Source organism: Lissotriton vulgaris, unplaced genomic scaffold, assembly GCF_964263255.1.
Source record: "Lissotriton vulgaris unplaced genomic scaffold, aLisVul1.2 SCAFFOLD_2347, whole genome shotgun sequence".
NCBI classification, from domain to species: Eukaryota; Metazoa; Chordata; class Amphibia; order Caudata; family Salamandridae; genus Lissotriton; species Lissotriton vulgaris.
The window spans coordinates 80,126-102,188 of record NW_028248842.1 but is presented as its reverse complement, the minus strand read 5'-3'; the positions used below and the strand labels follow the sequence as shown (position 1 = coordinate 102,188).

The 22,063-nt window shown below is 44.6% G+C and overlaps 1 protein-coding gene across 1 annotated transcript in view; it reads left to right on the top strand.

The window, feature by feature from the left end:
- Positions 1–22,063, top strand: part of LOC147663798 (MORN repeat-containing protein 1-like) — a 313,512-nt gene that overhangs the window by 252,461 nt on the left and 38,988 nt on the right. The window contains exon 8 of the mRNA XM_086950197.1: positions 18,645–18,755. Coding sequence (XP_086806323.1) covers positions 18,645–18,755 — 111 coding nt within the window. The remainder of the gene's footprint in view (positions 1–18,644; positions 18,756–22,063) is intronic.

Here is a 22,063-nt window from a genome sequence, read left to right as displayed (position 1 = left end):
GATGGGCTACATTGTTTCACATCCTGAGGAACACAAGTCTTGCATAGCAAATAAAGATCACACTCATTAATTGGTCCAAGTAGGTGAATTTATATTCTGTTTTTGGGGGAAAGGTTGCGACAGGATTCCATCTACAGTCAAATTTCGAATGGCAGACAGATATGAACCAAAGTAAATTTGCCAACTTTTCCCATTGTTCGTTATGACAGAGCTGGTTTCAGTTGACATGCACACTGATTCCAACCCTGAGCTGCACAGCAGCATTTTCCTGTGACAGAAAGTAGAGAAAGGACACAAAGCACAGTGAGCAGAAAGTTGTGCTCGAAAATGACACTCCCAGGCAAAATCATTTATTCTGAACAGTGGCGTAGCTAGAGCTTCTGGCGCCCAGGGCTATCCCCCAGATTGCCGCCCATGGCAGGTGGGGGGGTGGGGGGGGGGGCAGGTGATGAAAGCCAAGGTCAGAGCGGTGGTGCGGCATGCTCGACACTAACCTCGAATCCCAATGCAGGATGTCAGAGAGATTTATAGAATTTACATATTGATAATAAATCACACAGTCAGTGAGGGCTAAAAGGTGTAGCAGTTACATATCCTACTTAGCTCACTGTGCTATATTAAAAGGCTTAGTATTTAAGAACTGCAAGTAACAAAAGGATCTGTGTTCAAAGCAGTAACCCACTTACCTAGCTACATTTAAAAAGAAAAAACAAAATTCTGCCATCTGCATATTACATGATGTGCTTTGCAGGCACATTAACCTTCTATACTACTTTGAATCAGATTTGGGACTACACAAACGGAAATCTCTTCAAGAAATATTTTAACCTCCAGGGTTATGTCACCAATTATTATTCCCTCATATTTACTGGGCACCTCTGCAGCAGATATCTTAACCCTATAAAAACATTAAAAACGCAGACTCTGTAACCAATTAATCATAAAAGATCTACTAACATGTTTCTCCTTGTTGCCATTTTCTTTGTGGCAGGGTTTTAAAAAATTTGTAAAATTAGTTGAGACACAGATTTTGCATTGGGATTGTGCCTCTTTTTTAGCACAACCCCAAAGCAAAATCCAATTTGTTAAATCTCATAATGTTATTAAATGCACTCATGATACACCTAATAAAGACAAATGTGTGAGATCATAATATCGGATGTTACTTTTTGTGATATCACTTACTGTGATGCCACATGTGATGTCATGCATTGTGACATCACTGACTGTGATGGCACACACCATAATGTCACTTGCATACTGACTAACTAGGTTAGCCCCCCTCCTCCCCCATGTCCTGGAGCTGCAGGAAAGTCCACAGCTTCAAGGCATTCAATTTTAGGAAGGAATCATTTTACCCAAAAACAAACCTGCTTTTCCAGTTTTTTACCCAAATTAACCCCATTACTTTCAAGAGTAAAAATAATACAATGTACCTATTTTTCCCACAGCGCAGGCAGTTTCATGCTCTCTCATCCACATGCCTTCCAAAGGCCTGCACTCCTTGTAAAAGAACGGTATAACTTTCAGTATTGCTGAAGTTACAGAGGTCAGTGACTAAACAGTCAAAACTGCGAGAACTACTCTCTTCTAACTTCCCCAGCCATTAATAATGTAAATGTAAATCACCCTACATGGTAAAATACAAAACCAATTACAGTGTCAATAGACTTCACAATTTCCCCAGAACGGTAAATGTTGCCCAGATTACAAAATTGGTGCAGGAGTCAAGGACCTAGTGAACGCCACATAAAATGCACATAATGTTTCAGAATAGAACATTTATTTCTGCATCTGTCTTTTTATACGCTTTTGAACCCAAAACCGGTATTAAAGAAATTAGGATCGAGGCATCTCACACATAATATTTATTCACACAAAGTCCACCGACCGGCTACCCCTTGAAGGTGAAGGTGGGACGCCACAGTGGCCCAGATGCTCCGCATTGATAAAGCTGGTATTGCAACTTTCCCATACTTAACGCTCTTTCCAAGCACATGTGTCAGCTGGAAAGGCAAACGTGCTAAAGAAACATCCACTCCCCGTGACTTTGTGGGCACATGCAATGACCGGTGCTTGTGCCAAACTCTGTATGGAGCGGTACAAAAGGGGGTAGTGATGGACGGAGCATCTGAACCAATCAAACACTCACACCCAGTCAACAGATCTGGGTTTCATCCATCACCGTTCTTTAGCCCACTCTGCCACCCCAGTTCAGACATGGCCATATGCAAATCAGTCTGACCCTGTGCCTCATGGGAACAGTCCAGCCCGAACGGCCAAGCCATGCCTTCCCTGGACCGGATTCAAGCTTCCTAGGACCGGTTTCTGGCATTACAGCCGATTTCAGCCAGGCTTGCTTGAATCCAGTGGCAAAGTGAGCAAGGGACTCACGTCTGAGCATACCCTGCCAACTTATGGCGGACAAAGCGGTACAAAAGGGGGTGGTGATGGACGGAGCATCTGAACCAATCAAACACTCACACCCAGTCAACAGATCTGGGTTTAATCCATCACCGTTCTTTAGCCCACTCTGCCACCCCAGTTCAGACAGGTGTGAGTGTCTGATTGGTTCAGATTCTCTGTCCATCACCACCCCCTTTTGTACTGACTGATTTGCATATGGCCATGTTATAAATGCAGGATGCGGCCGCCACTGTGGCGGCCGCATCCTAATACCACCCACAGGACCCCCGCCCTTATGGCGGGTGGTCCCGAGTCCCGATAGGATGGCGGGCGGACTAAGTCCGCCCGTCATCCTAATGACCCCCTTTATATTACATTTAAAACATATATTTACTTTAAAAATAGTACATAAAAAATACACATAATATCTATACTAATATAATAAAGAGTGAGCCCAAACCTTTGAGGCGGGTAATCTCAGGAACCACAGCACCAATCACAACACCCAATATAGCGTTGGAAAGGGCAGTTGCAGCAGAAGGACATAGGCTATGCAGACGCCCACCATATACATTTAAAAGGTAAAAGAACTGTGCCAGCAAAGTAGTCCCTTGTGGGCGTGTCTGCGTTGTGCTGTGGGCGTGTGCTGGGGGCGTGTGGTACGTTCTGCCCTTCATGTCATGTCTCATATCGTGTGCTAATCCCACCCTGCTCCTTTTAAATACCCCTGCACCCCATAATCATAACCCACCCATACTCCTTAAAATACCCCAACACCCTTAAACACTAACCCATCTTAACCCTATAAATATACCCTGTACCCCAAAACCCAAACCTATCCCTAAACCCTAAAAATACCACTGTACCCCAAAACCCAAACCTAGCCCTGAACCCTATAAATACCCCTGTACCTCAAAACCCAAACCTACCCCGGAACCATAAAAATACCCCTGTACCCCAAAACCCAAACCGACCCCTGAACCCTAAAAATACCACTGTACCCCAAAACCCAAACCTACCCCTGAACCCTAAAATACCCCTGTACCCCAAAACCCAAACCTAGCCCTGAACCCTTAAAAATACCCCTGTACCCCAAAACCCAAACCTACCCCTGAACCCTAAAAATACCCCTGTACCCCAAAACCCAAACCTAGGCCTGAACCCTAAAAATACCCCTGTACCCCAAAACCCAAACCTACCCCTGAACCATTCCTGGGAGGAGCCTCAGTCCCTCAGATTTTCGTACGCACCCAGCTAGGTTGGCGTAATACAGTCCGAGAGGGAAGTGAGTCCTTCCAGGGGAGGCGGGAGGGTTGCATGTGAATCTATGAAAGACACCAATACTGGATAACTGCTGTTACAGGTAAGTAACGCATTTCTTATCCAGTATTAGGGGTGTCTTTCATAGATTCACATGCCTGAATCAGAGTAGCTAGCAATCATAGTAGCACATTCGTAAAGTAAGTTGCTCTGTCGTCATGTTAGATAATGCATATAAATCATACAACAATGAGACAGCATAGAGAGAATAACATCAGAGCAAGAATGTGCATACCTGGAAGGCGGGATGTAGGAAGGCTCACCTTACTGAAAGAGATGGCGAAGCACCGCCTGGCCCACTGCCGCATCCCTCTGGAGTTCGATATCCAGGCAGTAGTGTCTGGCGAAAGTATGCGGTGACTTCCAGGTCGCCGCTCTGCAGATGTCCAGGATTGGCACTCCTGCGAACAGCGCTGCTGACGTGGACATCGCCCTGGTGGAATGAGCAGTAACATGATCATTCAGAGGCCGGCCGGCCTTGTCGTGGCAGAATGAAATCGCAGAGGAGATCCATCTGGATATGCTTTGCTTCGTGAGAGGCAGGCCCATTCGTGGTCTGCTGTATGCCACGAACAGCTGTGAAGATTTCCTGAGAGCCTTAGTCTTGTCCAGGTAGAACTTTAGGCACCTCATAAGGTCCAAAGAATGCAGCGACCTTTCCGCTGCCGTAGAAGGGTTGGCGAAGAACCCTATTGGTTCATTGAGATGAAAGTCCGAAGGTACTTTTGGAATGAACTTAGGGTTTGGTCGCAGGACCACCCTGTCCTGTCTGAATTGCATGTAAGGTTCCTGAATGGATAAAGCTTGCAGTTCGCTAACCCTTCTGGCAGATGTTAGAGCAAGCAAGAGTGCTGTTTTCCACGAGATGTGTTTAAGAGATGCACGGTGAATGGGCTCAAACGGGTGACGCATGAGTTGGTTGAGTACCAGATTAAGCTGCCATGTAGGAGGTACTTTCCAAGGCCTCGGAAAGGATCTGTAGAGCCCCTTTAGGAATTGCTTGACTAGTCGGCTGGACCACAGAGAAGGCCCTGTGATAGTTCTGGTGAACCTCGAGATAGCCGCCAGGTGAACCTTGATAGACGCATGCGCTAGTCCTGACTGAGCCAAATGCAGGAGGTATGGTAATACCTGTTCAGGGGTGATGGCGAGGGGCCGCAGGCCCTGGTCTGAACACCAAATGCAGAACCTCTTCCATTTGAGAGTGTAGGTCTTGTTCGTACTGTCTGCCCTTGCTTTGGCTAATACATCCCTGCAGTCTTGTGGGATATTCAGGCCACCGAACTCTCTGAGCTCAGGAGCCAGGCTGATAATTTGAGCGATTGGAGGTTCGGGTGTTGCACCTGTCCGTTGGACATCGTCAAGAGGGTCGGGTGTTGTTTCAGGCGGATCGGTGATCTGATGGAGAGTCGAAGCAGATCCGAGAACCAGTGTTGCCTCGGCCAGAACGGGGCAATTAGGATCAGGGTGCAGGGCTCCACCTTCATCTTCCTGAGGAGCCGCGGGATCATCGGGAATGGAGGAAAAGCGTACGCAAAGGCGCTGGACCATCCTATGGAAAATGCATTTCCTAGTGATCCTTGCTGGGGATGCCAACTCGCGTAGCTTGGGCATTTGGCGTTCCTTTTGGTGGCAAACAGGTCGATGTTCGGGACTCCCCATAGAGAGAAGATGTGAGTCAGAGCGTCGTCGGATAGTTCCCACTCGTGGGAGAGGGATTTTTGCCTGCTCAGGGCGTCTGCGATGGTGTTGTCCTTTCCAGGGACATATTCCGCTTTGAGCGGGATTCCGTGCATTACTAGCCAGTTCCAGATCTTCTGCGATTCGCGTGAGAGAGAAAGCGAACGCGTTCCCCCTTGTTTGTTTAGGTAGTGCATCGTCGTGGTGTTGTCTGTCCTGACGAGCACCGGGGAGTTCTGGATGCGTGGCAAGAAGGCCTGGAGAGCCAGATATACTGCTCTTAGCTCCAAAAGGTTTATGTGGAGCGATTTCTCCTGAGTGTCCCACTTGCCGCTGATCTGAAGGTCCTGGAGAACTGCGCCCCATCCCTCTAGGGAGGCGTCTGTGGTTATCACTAGAGGTGATGCTGGAAGGAGAAACGGTAGGCCGACAGTTAGATTCTGGCGACGTTTCCACCATTGCAGACCTTTGGACATTTTTGGTGTGATCCGAATAATGTCGTCGAAGGAGCCAGTACTTTGAGTCCATTGGCTCGTGAGTGTCTCCTGTAAGGGCCGCATTCTGAGTCTGCAGTGCGGGATGAGGAGTATGCAGGAAGACATCATCCCTAGGAGGGAGGTGTAAGTCCGAACTTTTAGGTGCGTCTTTGCCGCCACAGCCGTGGCCAGGGATAAGATCTTGTCCGTCCTCTCCTTCGAGGGGAAGGCTCTTGTGGACTCCGTGTCTAAGATGGCCCCTAAGAAGGTAATTTTTGTTGTGGGGACCATGCAGGATTTTTTGAGATTGAGCGTCAATCCCAGGCTCTGAAAGAGATTGGTGCAGGCGTTGGAGGATGTGACTGCGTCTGCAGGCGAGGGTGCTTTCACCAGCCAGTCGTCTAGGTAGGGGAAGACTTGGTGGCCCAGTTGACGCAGGAAGGCTGCCACTGGCGCAAGGCACTTCGTGAAGATCCGTGGCGCGGACTTGAGGCCGAATGGCAGGACCTTGAACTGATAGTGACGGCCCGCCACCTCGAATCTTAGGAATTTCCGGTGACTTCTGAGGATGGGGATGTGGTAGTAGGCATCCTGGAGATCTAAGGATGTCATGAAATCTCCCCTTTCTAGAATGCCCAGAATTTCTTGAATGGTCACCATCCTGAACGATTGGCTCCGTAGGAAGGTGTTGAGCGCCCGGAGATCCAGGATGGGCCTCCACTTGTTCTCTTTTTGTTGTACAAGAAAGAAATGGGAGTAAAACCCCTTCCCCTTTGAGGATGCCGGCACTCTTTCGATTGCCCCTTTCTGTAGCATTGTCGAAAGTTCCTTTAGAAGCTGGCGCAGGTGTTTGTGCGTCCGCCTGCGTGGGGGGGTATTGGGAGGGATGGAGGTGAATTCGAGAGAATGGCAGAATCGAATAATTTGAAGAACCCACCGGTCCGTGGTGAGGTATTGCCAATTGGTGAGGAAATGGGTCAGCTTTCCTCCAATTTGAAAGGATGGAGAGGGTGGTTGGACTGGCTGGAGTAATCGGTCACTGGCGGCCGCCAGCGCCCCTTTTGGTATTTTTCCCTCTGTAGCTAGATCTTCCAAATGAAGATTGGCGGCCTTGTTGCTGTTTGTTTTGGTATTGGCCTTTGTGATTGTAAGAAAACGAGGACCTGTTCTGATAGGAGCCTCTATAGGAGGACTGACCTCTTGCTCTGTTGCCCCGAAAGGACTGGTTTCTGGGCTGCAGAGTACCCAGTGCCCTTGCCGTGTCCGTGTCCTTTTTAATGGCCTGCAGTGCCTCGTCGATTTTTTCTCCAAAAAGGTGTTGTCCGTCGAAGGGCATGTCCAGCACCTTCGATTGAACTTCCTGGCGGAATGATGTCGCTCTTAGCCATCCCTGGCGTCGTAGGACAGCAGCCCCCGCCAGTTGACGGAAGCCTGTCATGGCTGCGTCGATAGCACAGTCAATCAGTTCCGCTGCTGAAGATTGACCTTCCACCAGTAGCGCCTTCACCTCACCCTGGACTGCGTCCGGCAGTTCCTGTACGTAAGGGGCGATGTCCTCCCAGAGCTGGCGATTGTAACGCCCCAACAAGGCAATGGAGTTTGCCACCTTGATGGTCATGGCCGATGTGGATGAGAAACGTTTCCCAATCGTGTCAAGTTTCCTGCCCTCCTTGTCCGGGGGGGCGGACAGTGGTGAGGAAGGGTTGCGGGAGTGTTTCTGTGCTGCCTGCGTCACCACCGAGTCTGGTTTGGGGTGACCATTGAGGCAAGCCGCCGCCGTAAGTGGTGCTCTGTATTTCTTGTCTAGGCGTGGAACAACCGCCGGTACAGAAGCAGGTGTTAGCATTAATTTCTTTCCTTGTTCCCACAGAAATTCAATAATTGGAATAGCCTTTGCGGATTTGTGAGTCTGCTCCTTAAAATCCAGCAAGAAACAGTTCGTTTCTGTTGATTCCACAGCCATATGGAATCTTTTCGCTGCTCTCTCCACAAGCTTGTGGAAGCCGGCAATGTCCACAGGCGGGGAGTCCGCATGACGCGGTTGAGGTGAAGCTGGGGATGACGCCACATATTCATCCTCTACATCGTGGTCTGAGTGATCCTGGTCCGAGTGGTCAGAGTGTACCTCCTGGACCTCTCCGTCCTCTAGTTCCTCCTCCTCCTCCTCATCATCGTCCGAAGAGACCACCACCTGAGGCTGGACGTCATGGTGGGTTTGAGGGTGATGCTGAGTTTGTTTTGGGGCGGACACCTGAGCTTGGATTGTAGGTGTCTGATCCCCCTTGTCCTGAGGCGCATGAGCGTTAGGCGTTTGACCGCCTCTGTTTGACTCTGGAAAGCGTTGCTTGTAATCCTGTACAAGGAACCTTAAGTCATCAACAAGGGTTGCTGGCAAGCATATCATGGGGGTGACTTCCGTGCGGACACTAGTATGGATAGAGTGTTCCTGATAGGTGAAGTCATCCTGCTCCTCGTCAGTGCTTTGGCATTTAATGTGAAGGTCCGAGACCGAAGTTGCAGGATCCAGGTGGTCATCCTCTTCGGATTCTTCGCTTTGGAAGATTTCCTGAGGTGGTTGCTTCTCCACTTTGCTTGGAGACGTCGTTTCCGGGGTAATTTGTGGTTTGGTAGGCTTTGTAGACTGCACAACAGAGCCTGTCGTCGTCGAGGGAACCGTCGACGGCGGCAGCATAAGGGTCGATACTTCCACCAGTTTCGATTGTTTCCCCTTCGACGACGAGCCCTCCGTCGACGGTGTCGTCGTCGAGTCCCTCGTCGACGGAGTCTTCGTCGACGGTGTCGTCGTCGAGTCCCTCGACGGAGCCTTCGTCGACGGTGTCGTCGTCGAGTCCCTCGTCGACTGAGTCTTCGTCGACGGGGCCGTCGCCGACGACGAGCCCCTTGTCGACGGAGTCGTCGACGAGGTCCTCGTCGACGGTGGAGTGGGCGATGGGTTCTTGGTCGTCGACGACTGCGAAGTCGTCGTCGACGTCCTCGTCGACGGTGCTTTCGTAGACGACGTCCTCATCGTCGATTCTCTCGTCGACACCTTGGTCGTCGACGGTGGGATGTTTGATAACGGCTTCGACGACGATGGGTTCGTCGACGATGGCGTCGTCGACGGTGTAGTCTTAGTCGTCAACATGGTCTTTGTCGTCGATGACGATTTTAAGCTAATAATTGAAGAAACAGGTCTACCTGAAGATGAGGAGGACGTAGTCGTCATCGTCGACGCTGAAGGCGACGAAGCTGATGTGGTAGACACTGTGGTCGTGACTGAGGTAGTCCTCTGGGCTTGTCTAGAGGACGGAGCAGGTTTCTTAAAGGTTTTATCCTCCTTAGCAGACACTGAAGATGTCGCAGATCTTGCCTCTGAAGACTTTTTGTGAGTCTTCGCAGGAGGAGTGTCTGAGGGGCCCGGGGAAGATACCCTAGGCCTCTTTTGAGAGACTGCCGATGCCCTGGAAGCACTACTCACGGAGGAGTCCAGGTGGTCTCTGTCCTTAAGCCTGTCCAGCCATATAAGAAGGCGACCTTCCCTGTCTCTCACGGTCTTTTTAGGAAAAGACCTACAGATCTTGCATTTGTCTGAGACATGGTCCGGGTAAAGGCAATACAAGCACAGGTCGTGCTGATCATCCACATGAATTCTTTTCTTGCTACAGGAAGAGCAGGCCCTGAACAGGGCTTTCTTCTTCGGGTCAGACATGGAAAAAGCAGTGGAAAGAACACACTTACTGTCAAGACAGTGTAGTGAAGTCTTCCTTGAAGAGTTGAGTATTTTGAGAACACTTTCAAAGAAGTTTGATGAATTTTGATGAATCCTGAGGAGAGCTCAGGCTGGAGACTCCCTAGCACAACGTGCAGTAGAAAATCTGAGGGACTGAGGCTCCTCCCAGGAAGGTTCTAGAGGGAGGTCGGAGCTGATTGGCTGACTGTGAGAGTTTGGTCCTTTTTACATAAGGACAAGGAAAGGCTACTAAGGGGAGGCCCTTAGACCCTTTTTCTCTATGTATGTCTATAGGACATTACTTTTTTATGTACCGGAGGCTCCCGTCTCGACGACGGGGAATGATTCAGGCATGTGAATCTATGAAAGACACCAATACTGGATAACTGCTGTTACAGGTAAGTAACGCATTTCTTCTGCATTCTGTCCATCAACTGTGTTCTTTGCAATTTTCACCCCGAGTGGGCTGGGTATGCTCAGACATGAGTCCCAGGCTCTCCACATCACTGGAGTCAAGCTATCCAGGCTGAAGAAGGCTGATAGCCAGAAACCGGTCCTTAGATGCTTGATTCCGGTCTAGGAAAGACATGGCTTGGTTGTTCGGGCTGGACTGTTCTCACGAGGCACAGGGTCAAGGCTGATTTGCATATAGCCATTGTCTGACCTAGGGTGGTGTGGAGTGCAACAAAACGATGGATTTAGGCCCAGATCTTTGTACTGGGGTGAATGTAAGACATTGTTCTGCATTCTGTCCATCAACTGTGTTCTTTGCAGTTTTAATGGACCATCAGCTGAGTTTTCACGGCCAAATTAACCAGCTTACATCAGCATGTTTCTTTCAGCTGAAAGTACTCCGTAAAATCTTCCCTTTTACTCCTCCTGAATTCCGGTCATCAGTAGTCATTGCCTTGATCCTTTCTAGGATCGACTATTGTAATACCCTGATTGGCATTAATAAGGGGCTGTTGAACATTCCCAGGTTCCACCACATATCTGGCAGCATTAAAACACTCCACTGGTTACAGGTGCTACGGGAAACAACCTTTACAACGCACTACCATTACAACAAAGCTTTTACAACGCAACATCCATTACAACGCATGCCATTACAACGCATACCACTACTACGAATGTCATTACAACGCATACCATTACAACGCATACCATCACAACGCATACCATCACAACGCATAGTACCTTTACACTATCCAACACTTACCCTACTGTTGCACCCCCTGGAGTTAGAATAGTAATTGTTACCCCTACACTATCAACACTTACCCTACTGCTGCACCCCCTGTAGTTAGAATAGTAATTTTTACCCCTACACTATCCAACACTTACCCTACTGTTGCACCCCCCTGGAGTCAGAAGTAATTTTTACCCCTACACTATCCAATACTTACCATACATGCAATGTAATGGTATGCGTTGTAATGGTATGCGTTGTAAAGGTAGTATGCGTTGTAATGGAATGCGTTGTAAAGGTAGTTTTTAAGAATTCGTTGTAATGGCATGCGTTGTAATGGAATGCGTTGTGATGGATGTTGCGTTGTAAAAAATGCGTTGTAAAGGTATGCGTTGTAAAAGTATGCGTTGTAACGTCATACATTCAGGTGCAACAGCGAATTGAGTTTAAAGTGCTGTGCCTGGTACATAAAACCCAGTTTGGGGGGTGGAGCTTCGGAGCTACAAAAACTGTTTCTACAGCACACTCCTCAGCGTAACCTTAGATCGGACAGCAAAGGTTTCGCCCGCTTGGGGGAGGGGGGAGAGGGGGGAGGGGTAGGAGCCTAACATATCGAGCGTCTAAACTATGGAATAAGCTACCGGACGATATCAGACTCCAACCATCTAGACCTCGTTTCAGGAAGTTACTGAAGACGTGGCTCTTTGCAAGGCAGAAGTAAGGTCCCTCACCTGTGCTTAACCTGTGTCCTCCCTCAGCGCCAAGACGCCTCGGCATTCGTGCACTTTATAAGCTTACTACTTACTTAAAATTACAATAAAAAATGTATGTTAAAACAATTGATAAAATCAGATAAAAGAATTAGACTTAGAGGAGTAAAATGCCCTGATACCACTCCAACATAAAGTAAGGAACGTGTTGGACTTTGGAGGGGTCAGATTTACAATACCCATACCAACATAAACAAAAGTAGGGAAAGTGTTTTCTGGATGGGTTAAATTTACTATTCTCAATCTAACGTAAGCAACAGTAGGGAAATTGTTGGACTTAAGAGGAATTAGATTTACTATTCCCACTCCAGTGTAAACAGTAGTAGGGTACTCGTTGCACCCTGGACTAGACAGATTTTCTATTCCCTTTCCTACCCGAACAACAGTAGGGAAAATGCTGGACTTGAAAGGGTAGATTAAGTATTTCCACTCCAATGTAAGCAACACTAGGGAAAGTGCTGGACCTTGGAGGGGTTAGATTTACTATTCACACTCCAACGAAACCAACAGTAGGGAAAGAGTTGGACTTTGAAAGGGTCATATTTACTAGTCCCCCTCCAATGTAAACACCAGTAGGGAAATAGTAGGACTTTGGAGGGGGCATATTTACTATTCTTACTCCAATCTGAGCATCTGTAGGGATAGTGTTGGACTTTGAAGGGGTTAAGTTTACGGTTGCCACTCCAACAAAAGCAACAGTAGGGAACATGTTGGACTTTGGAGGTGTTTGATTTACTATTCCCATTTCAACTTAAGTAACAATAGGGAAAGAGCTGGATTTTGGAGGGTTGAGAACTGCTATTCCCACTCCAGCATCAGCCAAATTAGGGAAAATATTAAACTTTAGAAAGCTCAGATTTAATGTCCCCAATTCTAAATTAATACAACTTAAAATTCATATATATATAAAATAGATAAAACATAAAATACATTTCCATTAAAAAATGTAACAAATATTTGTAACATTATATAATGTATATAAATTATTAAAAACTAAAAGCACAAAGCAAGAATAAAATTTTTAGACACAAAATACATTAAAATGTAGTCAATCTGTTTTAAAAATATATTTAAAATACTTCCCACCTATTGTCCGAAAATTACTACAAAAACAAAAACCAAATTAAATTAATCACAGAAAATATGCACATTATTTAAAATAAATATAATAAAAGTATACAATTATTGATTACATAAAAACTTAAATGTAACATAGCTAATTAATATCGACATGATTAAAAACAATTAAGTAATTACCACAATCATCCAGTTAACCAATTAACAAGTAAAAAAAGGAACATATTGTTAAAATTATCTACTACATAACTTAAAAGATATATAATTATCAAATTAACCAATTAAAACAGACAAACATTGATAATAAATTAAAAGGAAATATGTAACATGCTTCTCACCCTATTCCCTCCCCTAGAAACCCAACAACATGCCGACATTTTTTGAAAAATCTTATAATGTATTACAAAATCAAAAAACAGAACACAAAAAAATTAAACAATAATCAACATGAAAATAATAACTTATAAACCGAAAACTTCTAAAACTCAACAATTAAAATGTTTTCATTATCTACAACTTTATTTAAAAAATGATATAAAAGACCTTATTATCAACATTCTTAGCTTCTATATTCGGTCCCACAATATTCCTGACATCACAGTATGTTTTAAATGATATTTGTGTCTAAGGCTATTTTTTACACAAAATGGTTTGGGAATACTAGCCACTATTATTCTTGCTGTCTTGGTATTGGATAAAAGGTTAAGTAAACATGTGACCATGCTAGAAATTGCTCTTCCCTAAATAGTTCTAAATTATACTGTGATTAACCAGTTACCAATTGAATGTTGGAAAGGGTTCTTCCAGGTGATAAAAGGAAAATCACTTTGTTTGCTTCTGAACCAGATAGTCTAACTCTGTCTGATGACTCCTCAAAGGTGCCACCACCACCAAATAACAAACACACAAGTAAAATGGGAAGTGGCAAAATAACTCGCATTTCATCCTACCACATTTGGGAATGCATTCTCACTTGTGGTCATTCTTCATAGAAATGTTGAGTCTCAAGCCTGGTGATTACTCTTTTACCCATTACAGCGTTTGTTGGTCCTTGCTTATCAAATCTGTCACATAAACAAACACCCTTCAAATCACTGGACCTCCCTCATGGCTTACGATTTGTCTTAATTCATTCACTGCCATCACAAAGACCATCAAACACAAAGGCCGCCAGACCAGTGATTGTACGTGCTGCTGTCCGAGCCTTGATTTCAAATCTTGGACTGAGCAGAGACTCAGGAGCTGGTAGGAACCTCTCTAGATCCCCTAATTGAAACAATCTGCTCATGAGCCTTCTGAATCATGGAAGGCGGAATCGAGAAGGATTTGCCAAAGCATCAATAATTTATGAAATGTGAGGTATTGCGAACAATAATTCAATAACATTTGAAGTGGAAGTGCTGTACTGGCCTTGTCAGTGCGCCAAGCCTGCCTTCATGTCATCCATCTTCTATCTTGTTCTTACTCCTTTTATCCTGGCTGATTTATCTTCTGGTTCTTCCTAACTTTTTTTTTCTTTTTAAGAATTTCATAGATTTTGAGAAATAAAGGCACAAAATACAGAATACAAAGCAAGACTGATAAATGTATGTAGTAGTGGGTATTGCACCGTTACAACGCAACTTTTACAACGGAATTCCATTACAACGCAACTTTTACAACGCTGGTTCCATTACATCGCATGCCTTTACAACGCATGTCATTACAACGTAAGTATAGGTAAGTATATAATTTTTTTCTGTTATTTAATATTATTTATTTAATTTAATTAATATTAATTATAAATGAATATATATATATATATTTTTTTATATTATAAATTAAATATATTAATTTAAGTAATTTTAAAAATAAGTATGAGTATAGGAGTATATGTTTTGGGGTACTGAGGTATATGTTTTGGGGTGTTAGGGAATTTTTAGGTTTCAGGGCTGGGTTTGTGTTTTGGGGTACAGGGGTATTTTTAGGTTTCAGGCTTGGGTTTGGGTTTTGGGGTACAGGGGTATTTTTAGGTTTCAGGGCGGGGTTTGGGTTTTGGGGTACAGGGGTATTTTTAGGTTTTAGGGCTGTGTTTGGGTTTTGGGGTACAGGGGTATTTTTAGGTTTCGGGGCTGGGTTTGGGTTTTGGGGTACAGGGGTATTTTTAGGTTTTAGGGCTGGGTTTGGGTTTTGGGGTACAGGGGTATTTTTAGGTTTCAGGGCTGGGTTTGTGTTTTGGGGTACAGGGGTATTTTTAGGTTTCAGGGCTGGGTTTGGGTTTTGGGGTACAGGGGTATTTTTAGGTTTCAGGCTTGGGTTTGGGTTTTGGGGTACAGGGGTATTTTTAGGTTTCAGGGCTGGGTTTGGGTTTTGGGGTACAGGGGTATTTTTAGGTTTTAGGGCTGTGTTTGTGTTTTGGGGTACAGGGGTATTTTTAGGTTTCAGGGCTGGGTTTGGGTTTTGCGGTACAGGGGTATTTTTAGGTTTCAGGGCTGGGTTTGGGTTTTGGGGTACAGGGGTATTTTTAGGTTTTAGGGCTGTGTTTGGGTTTTGGGGTACAGGGGTATTTTTAGGTTTCAGGGCTGGGTTTGGGTTTTGGGGTACAGGGGTATTTTTAGGTTTCAGGGCTGGGTTTGGGTTTTGGGGTACAGGGGTATTTTTAGGTTTTAGGGTTGGGTTTGTGTTTTGGGGTACAGGGGTATTTTTAGGTTTTAGGGCTGGGTTTGGGTTTTGGGGTACAGGGGTATTTTTAGGGTTTAGGGATAGGTTTGGGTTTTGGGGTACAGGGGTATTTTTAGGTTTAAGTGTTGGGTTTGTGTTTTGGGGTACAGGGGTATTTTTAAGTTTCAGGGCTGGGTTTGGGTTTTGGGGGTACAGGGGTATTTTTAGGGTTCAGTTTTAAAAAAAAAAGACTTTGAATAAATTAAATTAATAAAATTAATTAAATTAAATTAAATTAATTAAAATATATTATTTACAATTTTAAAATTAATTAAATTAAATTAATAAAATTAAATTAATTAAATTAAATTAATTACAATTTTAATATTAATTAATTTACTTTTATAGAATTACATTTATTAAATTAAATTGATTACAATTTTAAAATTAATTTAATTTAATTATATTAGTTAAATTAAAATTATTAAATTAACTTAATTACTTTTTTTAAAAAAGATATACTTACCTATACTTACGTTGTAATGGCATGCGTTGTAATAGCATCTGCTATGTAATGACATGCGTTGTAAAGGCATGCGATGTAATGGTTCCTGCGTTGTAAAAATTACGATGTAACGGTCTGCGTTGTAAAATAACGCGTTGTAACATCATAGATCCGTAGTAGTGGTATGTTGATCACTACAGATATTGTGTACAGGATGAAGCTTGGCGAGCATTCTAGTAATCTAGTATTACGAAGACTGGTGGCCCTCTCACTCCATGTCATCACAGGCACTATACCCGGGCCTGGACTTTTGTGTGGTGGTATATCACATTTGGGGCTGTGAATACATGGATGGAGGGATCATCCTAGCGCTAATGTTGAACAAGGCCCACTCAGTATGGCTTGACAGGCGAATACAGCATTTCCACTCTGACAAAATCAGCTTCAGTGTTATCTGTCATTGGTCAATTAGGAGGATGTGATTTGTTTCTGAGTTTATATTGATGAAGTACATATTGAATTAAACGTTAACCATTACTCTAATGTATGAACTGTTATTTCGATAAAGATAACCGTGTTCACAGTGGAAATTCATGTGAGATAGACTGCTTGGACTGTCTGCGCAGTTCTCTTCTGTTGCCTACAAACAATAAAGTGAAACTGTTATTGTGTTCTACATCATGGCAGACATTTTGGAAGGAGAAATCGAATGGGCTTGATTCGCAAAGCCATTTGCGCATTTAAGCCTGACATATGCTCAAATTGCTTGGTGTACGAACCAAAGGTATTCAGCAATAACCTTTGACTTGTCGATCCTTATACTCATGTGCAATATTACCCCACGATGCGGCAATACCATAAATCCTCACTGGTGGGGGTGGGTGCTTAAGGGGTGGCTTTCCACACCGGGTTTGAGAATACCCAATGTGGCTTTTCTCAAACCTTTCTTCAACCCTTTGTAGCCTGAAAATAGTTTTAGATTTACCCTGCCAAGGATAAAAACATTTTTCTCCCTAGGTGGGAAGGGAAAATAAAATAAACGCCCCTTCCAACCTCAAATTGGTGGAGTTATAGGGAAGAGGTTTCTCAAGAGAGAAAACATTTTCTCCCAGGAGAATGAATTAAAACACAACTGCAATAACATTTTCTCATCCACAATTTGGCACTAAGTACATTTGCGAATGCTGAAATGGCGCTGTGTAGTCACAAATCCAAAATTTTCCACAACTTCCCCTAATAATCGCGAATGGTGCAGATTTTTGGCGCAACCTGAGAAACCTTTTTGAATTCCCAAAATAAGTAATTCTACACCATGACAGAGAGTAAGCCTTCGGCTGTAGATTAAAGAACGATTCTTTAGGAACGGTACCCAGTGTTGAGATATGAAGTTGTGTGCTTAGTTTTGTGTCTATACTAAGAAGGGGTAAGGGTAGGTCCTACTGGCTAGCTTGTGGACTGTGCAGCCAGGAACCATGAGTTCTAGACCTCGCTTCCATCCTCACTTCACGAAAATGTGGAATCATGAGAATTTACATTTTCTCTATATTTTTCAGTTTACATATGTGCCAAATGTAGAGCTCATGGAAACTTGATAACTCCCAGGTACTATAGAATAACTTGGAAAGTTCACTTACGTTCACCAGATATTTCAGCTATAATGACTTGCAATCTGGGCTATAGAATTCATATTGCCTCGTCTCAGTTTCGGCATGGTTTTATGACCAAGCTCGCTATTATTGAGCCATGGCACCCGCATTTTATACAGTTGATAGAATTAAACACACGTGTGAAAGTTGTGTTGCTCTCGTGCCCCTGAAAATTGGAATTAAAAATGTAATTCTGCCATTGGAACACATCTCTTCCTGTGATATCATTTTCTCCTGACGTCACTACGGAGTGTCTTGTTGCCTCCCTTTTTGTGAGAATGGCATAGGGTTTACATATCCTAGGTGGGATGACATCAACTAAATACTTGGTAAAAGTACAAATATGGTCATCTGCCAAAATCCTCCCCCACTCTGCCTCACCGCCCTACCGCTCATACCTGTACGAGCCGTAGCTACATTTAATCCTTCTGGCATTGGCAAAATAAGTCCTGTTGAGTGTGGTAATACTAATACCTATGCTTTAAACTCCAAGAGATAATTCTGTTTGTGAGATGTCTTTTACAAGTGCTGACTATTGTTATTATTAGTAGTAGCTGCAGCATTATTAGAGCATTAGAATGTTGAGCACTCTATTGAAAACAATGGAGTGCTCTGGGCTTTTAATGGCTGTAAGAATCCTGGAGCTTCAACATTCCAATGTTTAACAAAGGCCTCACTGACACCGAGGGGATTTCAATTTTACAAATTAGAACATTCTGCCCTCTAGGGGCAGAATGTTCTAATAGACTTAGAGCCCTCCGTAGCAGGCTCTACTGGCCATTAAAGGCCCGCCCTCTTGTTAAAGGCCCGAGTCAGAGGCTAGGGCCTTTAACGCTGGAGCGGGTCTTTAATGCCCGGTAGCGTCCACTACGGAGGGCTCTAAAGCTATAGAAGAAATGGCTGTAGCAGTAGTAGTATTATATGCTAATCTTACAGGGGGTGTGGCGTAGCCTAAGAAATAATTCTGAAACTTCCAACATTGTTTTCTTTGTATTGCGTTCTAAACCTTTCAAACATGAGTTAACTTAAACTTGAGCCCTGTCTGGTACCTGTGAGAGTCCTTCTGCATGAATAAAGAGAATGGCAAAAATAAAGCGCCCACCATTTCGCTACTCTGCTTCATTTACAAAGAAACACTCTTATGACTCTGCTTCAGTACACACCGAAGAAGATAACAAGGTTAAACTAAACCTCTCTCATTTCAGGCATCGCAAAGAAAATTGTGATCATGGGGGATGAGGTGATTGAGGTGGTGCAAGGATGGCCAGTAACCATCCACGTCCAGCTGCAGGATGATGATGGAAACCTTTGTGAAGGTAAGGGCTTTGTGTATATTAAAAGAAAATCTCCTACAGGCACTTCTCCATCAGTCCTTCTCTGACAAACCCTAGATAGAACACTGAAGACGTCCACTCTGTTGCATGCTTGAGCAGTGTTACCCTTCTGAGTACAAAATCGGAGGGTGACACTGCTAATAAGGTTTGACCTTAGACTGGTGGATCTTGCAAATAGTTGTAGTATTCATTCAAGAGTTTTCTTTCCCATTGTCCCTTCCCAAGAGCCGAAGCAAAGAGAGACAAACTCTTATAGGAGATTTGACAGATGTTGCAAGGGTGTGCAGTAAATAGGAGAGTAGATTCTGTAGGTTTACTTCATAGGGCCTTATTACAACAAGCATTGGAAATGCAACAGGTCTCGCAATAGGAAAGTTGGAGCTATTGGTCTTATAAATGACATTTTTTTTATTTGTGTTTTTTAAAATAGCTAAATAAATAGCTTTGTCATTTACAATGCCAATAGTTATAACTTTCGCAAATGTGACACCTCTAGCATTTGTAATGCAACATGTTTTGTATTTACGTGACTTAGAAGTATTGATATTACAAATAACAATGGCTTTTAAATAATTAATTCGTAAATAAAAGTGATTTTATTTTATAATTGCAATAGCTTAAACTTTTTTAAATATCTTTAGTTAATTATGTTCTGTGTATTTTATTGTGACGAAAATCCAAGAACAGAAGTGAAATATTAACATCTTTTTTGTCATTTGTAATAAAGCTTGAAACATTGAGAGAACATATTTGAACCAGTGGTGATGCTGAGTGAGGCTGTGGTTGCGCTGAGTGAGGCTGTGGTTGCGCTGAGTGAGGCTGTGGTGATGCTGAGTGAGGCTGTGGTGATGCTGAGTGAGGCTGTGGTTGCGCTGAGTGAGGCTGTGGTTGCGCTGAGTGAGGCTGTGGTTGCGCTGAGTGAGGCTGTGGTTGCGCTGAGTGAGGCTGTGGTTGAGCTGAGTGAGGCTGTGGTTGAGCTGAGTGAGGCTGTGGTTGAGCTGAGTGAGGCTGTGGTTTGCGCTGAGTGGGGCTGTGGTTTGCGCTGAGTGAGGCTGTGGTTTGCGCTGAGTGAGGCTGTGGTTTGCGCTGAGTGAGGCTGTGGTTTGCGCTGAGTGAGGCTGTTGCGCTGAGTGAGGCTGTGGTTTGCGCTGAGTGAGGCTGTGGTTTGCGCTGAGTGAGGCTGTGGTTTGCGCTGAGTGAGGCTGTGGTTTGCGCTGAGTGAGGCTGTGGTTTGCGCTGAGTGAGGCTGTGGTTTGCGCTGAGTGAGGCTGTGGTTTGCGCTGAGTGATGCTGTGGTTGCGCTGAGTGCATCCCTGTAAATCAATATGTGCATGCAAAAGTGTGGGGTTTTGAGAATGTATTACAAATGTTCAACAAAGGAATACTCAAAATGTATTTATAAAAACACTTGCAAACATCTAATGTGCTACCACTTGCACTTCTGCGAAGGATTACTGCAGGTCAAGGGTCAACGTATTAATGAGTGTTTGGGATGTCTGCTGCCACCAAACAAACGGGAAGCTTGTTTGATAGTTAGAAGGCTGAAGGCAGGAGAGCAACGGAGAAAGCAAAGGTCATGGAGCAATTTCCCTTCTCTGCATGTAATGACCACACGCTGTGAAGCAGCATAACGTAGATACTATGGATCAATACAGCAGATGCCCTGCACATTGTCACCAGTAATATAAACGCAAACAGATCTAAAGTTGCAGTTGTTTTTGTCTTCAATTGACACGACTAATGTCTGGTACAGAGATGAGTTAAGGGATACGTTTTGAGAGACCCACAAACCGCATGTGCTATTATTCTTTCTTACTAACGCAGGCATTTTCCTCTTTCCAAACTTCTAATGGCCCATTTTCGCCATTCTATACTTTTAATTGTAACGTAGATTGTTTTACACTGAAATGTGTCTCTTTGTTCTCCTTAAGAATGAAATTACATAAATGTAGCCACTTGCTCGTTTTAGTTTACGTGTGAAAAGTATTGCTACGTGTCACCGTGGGCTGAGCAGACAGTCTTTGAGATGTGACCAGATATCTATTTGGTTTTTTTCGGTTTGGTGTGCATAAAATCCAGAAGTTCTATGGTGGAGTTGGTCATGCTTCTGTGCTCTCAGGTGAGTTGTTGTCGGCAAAGCACTTAAACACAAGATTGCCTCCAAGTACATCTGTGCGGATGCTTTTTTATAACCAGGCGCCATCACTTAGGACCGTTTGAAGAACGGCGTGTACTGGATGTGTAGGCAAAGGTATGTGCTATGGAAGCATGTGTTACTTATGCCCTATGCTTAGAAACGGTTTCCCCTAAGAAGTTATACTGAGATTTGAAACGTTGCTGTTGTTTTAAGATTTACTAGTATTATTGTTCTCTCACATGAGTCACATTACAGGTGTAAAATTAACTAACTTGTTGAGCAGCAGCTAGTGACGGTGACCAGTGCCGAAGCACTAAAATTAATAGGCAGCGATGAGCGGGAAGTGGTGGTGGTGGAGGGGAAGGCACGGGATCTTAAGTGACTGCAACGGGTGCTGCAGCACTGAACAATAATAGGCAGTGAAGGGCGCGGTGAGGGTGGACCACGGCATGGGATATTAAGTCACGAAGCATTGAAAATAACAGGCAGTGACAGGCGGAAAGGGGGTGGGGCGGCAGAGGGGCATAATTCCTCAGAAGAAGATTTACAGACATGTTTTCAAGCCGGGGCAAGCTTTGCTTTTGATTGCAAGAAAAATCGCTGCGTCCATGAAGCGGGCTGATACACGAGCCGAGGGAAAGAATAACAAGCAGTAGATTAAATTAAACTCCATACCGTGTTTCTTCAGGCTGGGGACAACTGCCCGGACACTCGCCAGGAAATAGGAAACTGCAATCAAGGAAGACCACTGAACGGAGTGTCACTTGCGAAGGACATAGTTTACCAACAAGCATTGGCCGTGCGGCCGGGCTGAAAGGAAATAAAAATGGCGGCCGTGAAACTGCAGGGAGAGAGAGGGGAGGTGCTGGCGGCTGGGGAGGGGGGAGGAGAAATGCGAGCGAGGGAAAATCCATGCAAGGCAGGCGGCTGGGGTTGCAAGAAAAATCGCTGCGTCCATGAAGCGGGCTGATACACGAGCCGAGGGAAAGAATAACAAGCAGTAGATTAAATTAAACTCCAGACCGTGTTTCTTCAGGCTGGGGACAACTGCACGGACACTCGCCAGGAAATAGGAAACTGCAATCAAGGAAGACCACTGAACGGAGTGTCACTTGCGAAGGACATAGTTTACCAACAAGCATTGGCCGTGCGG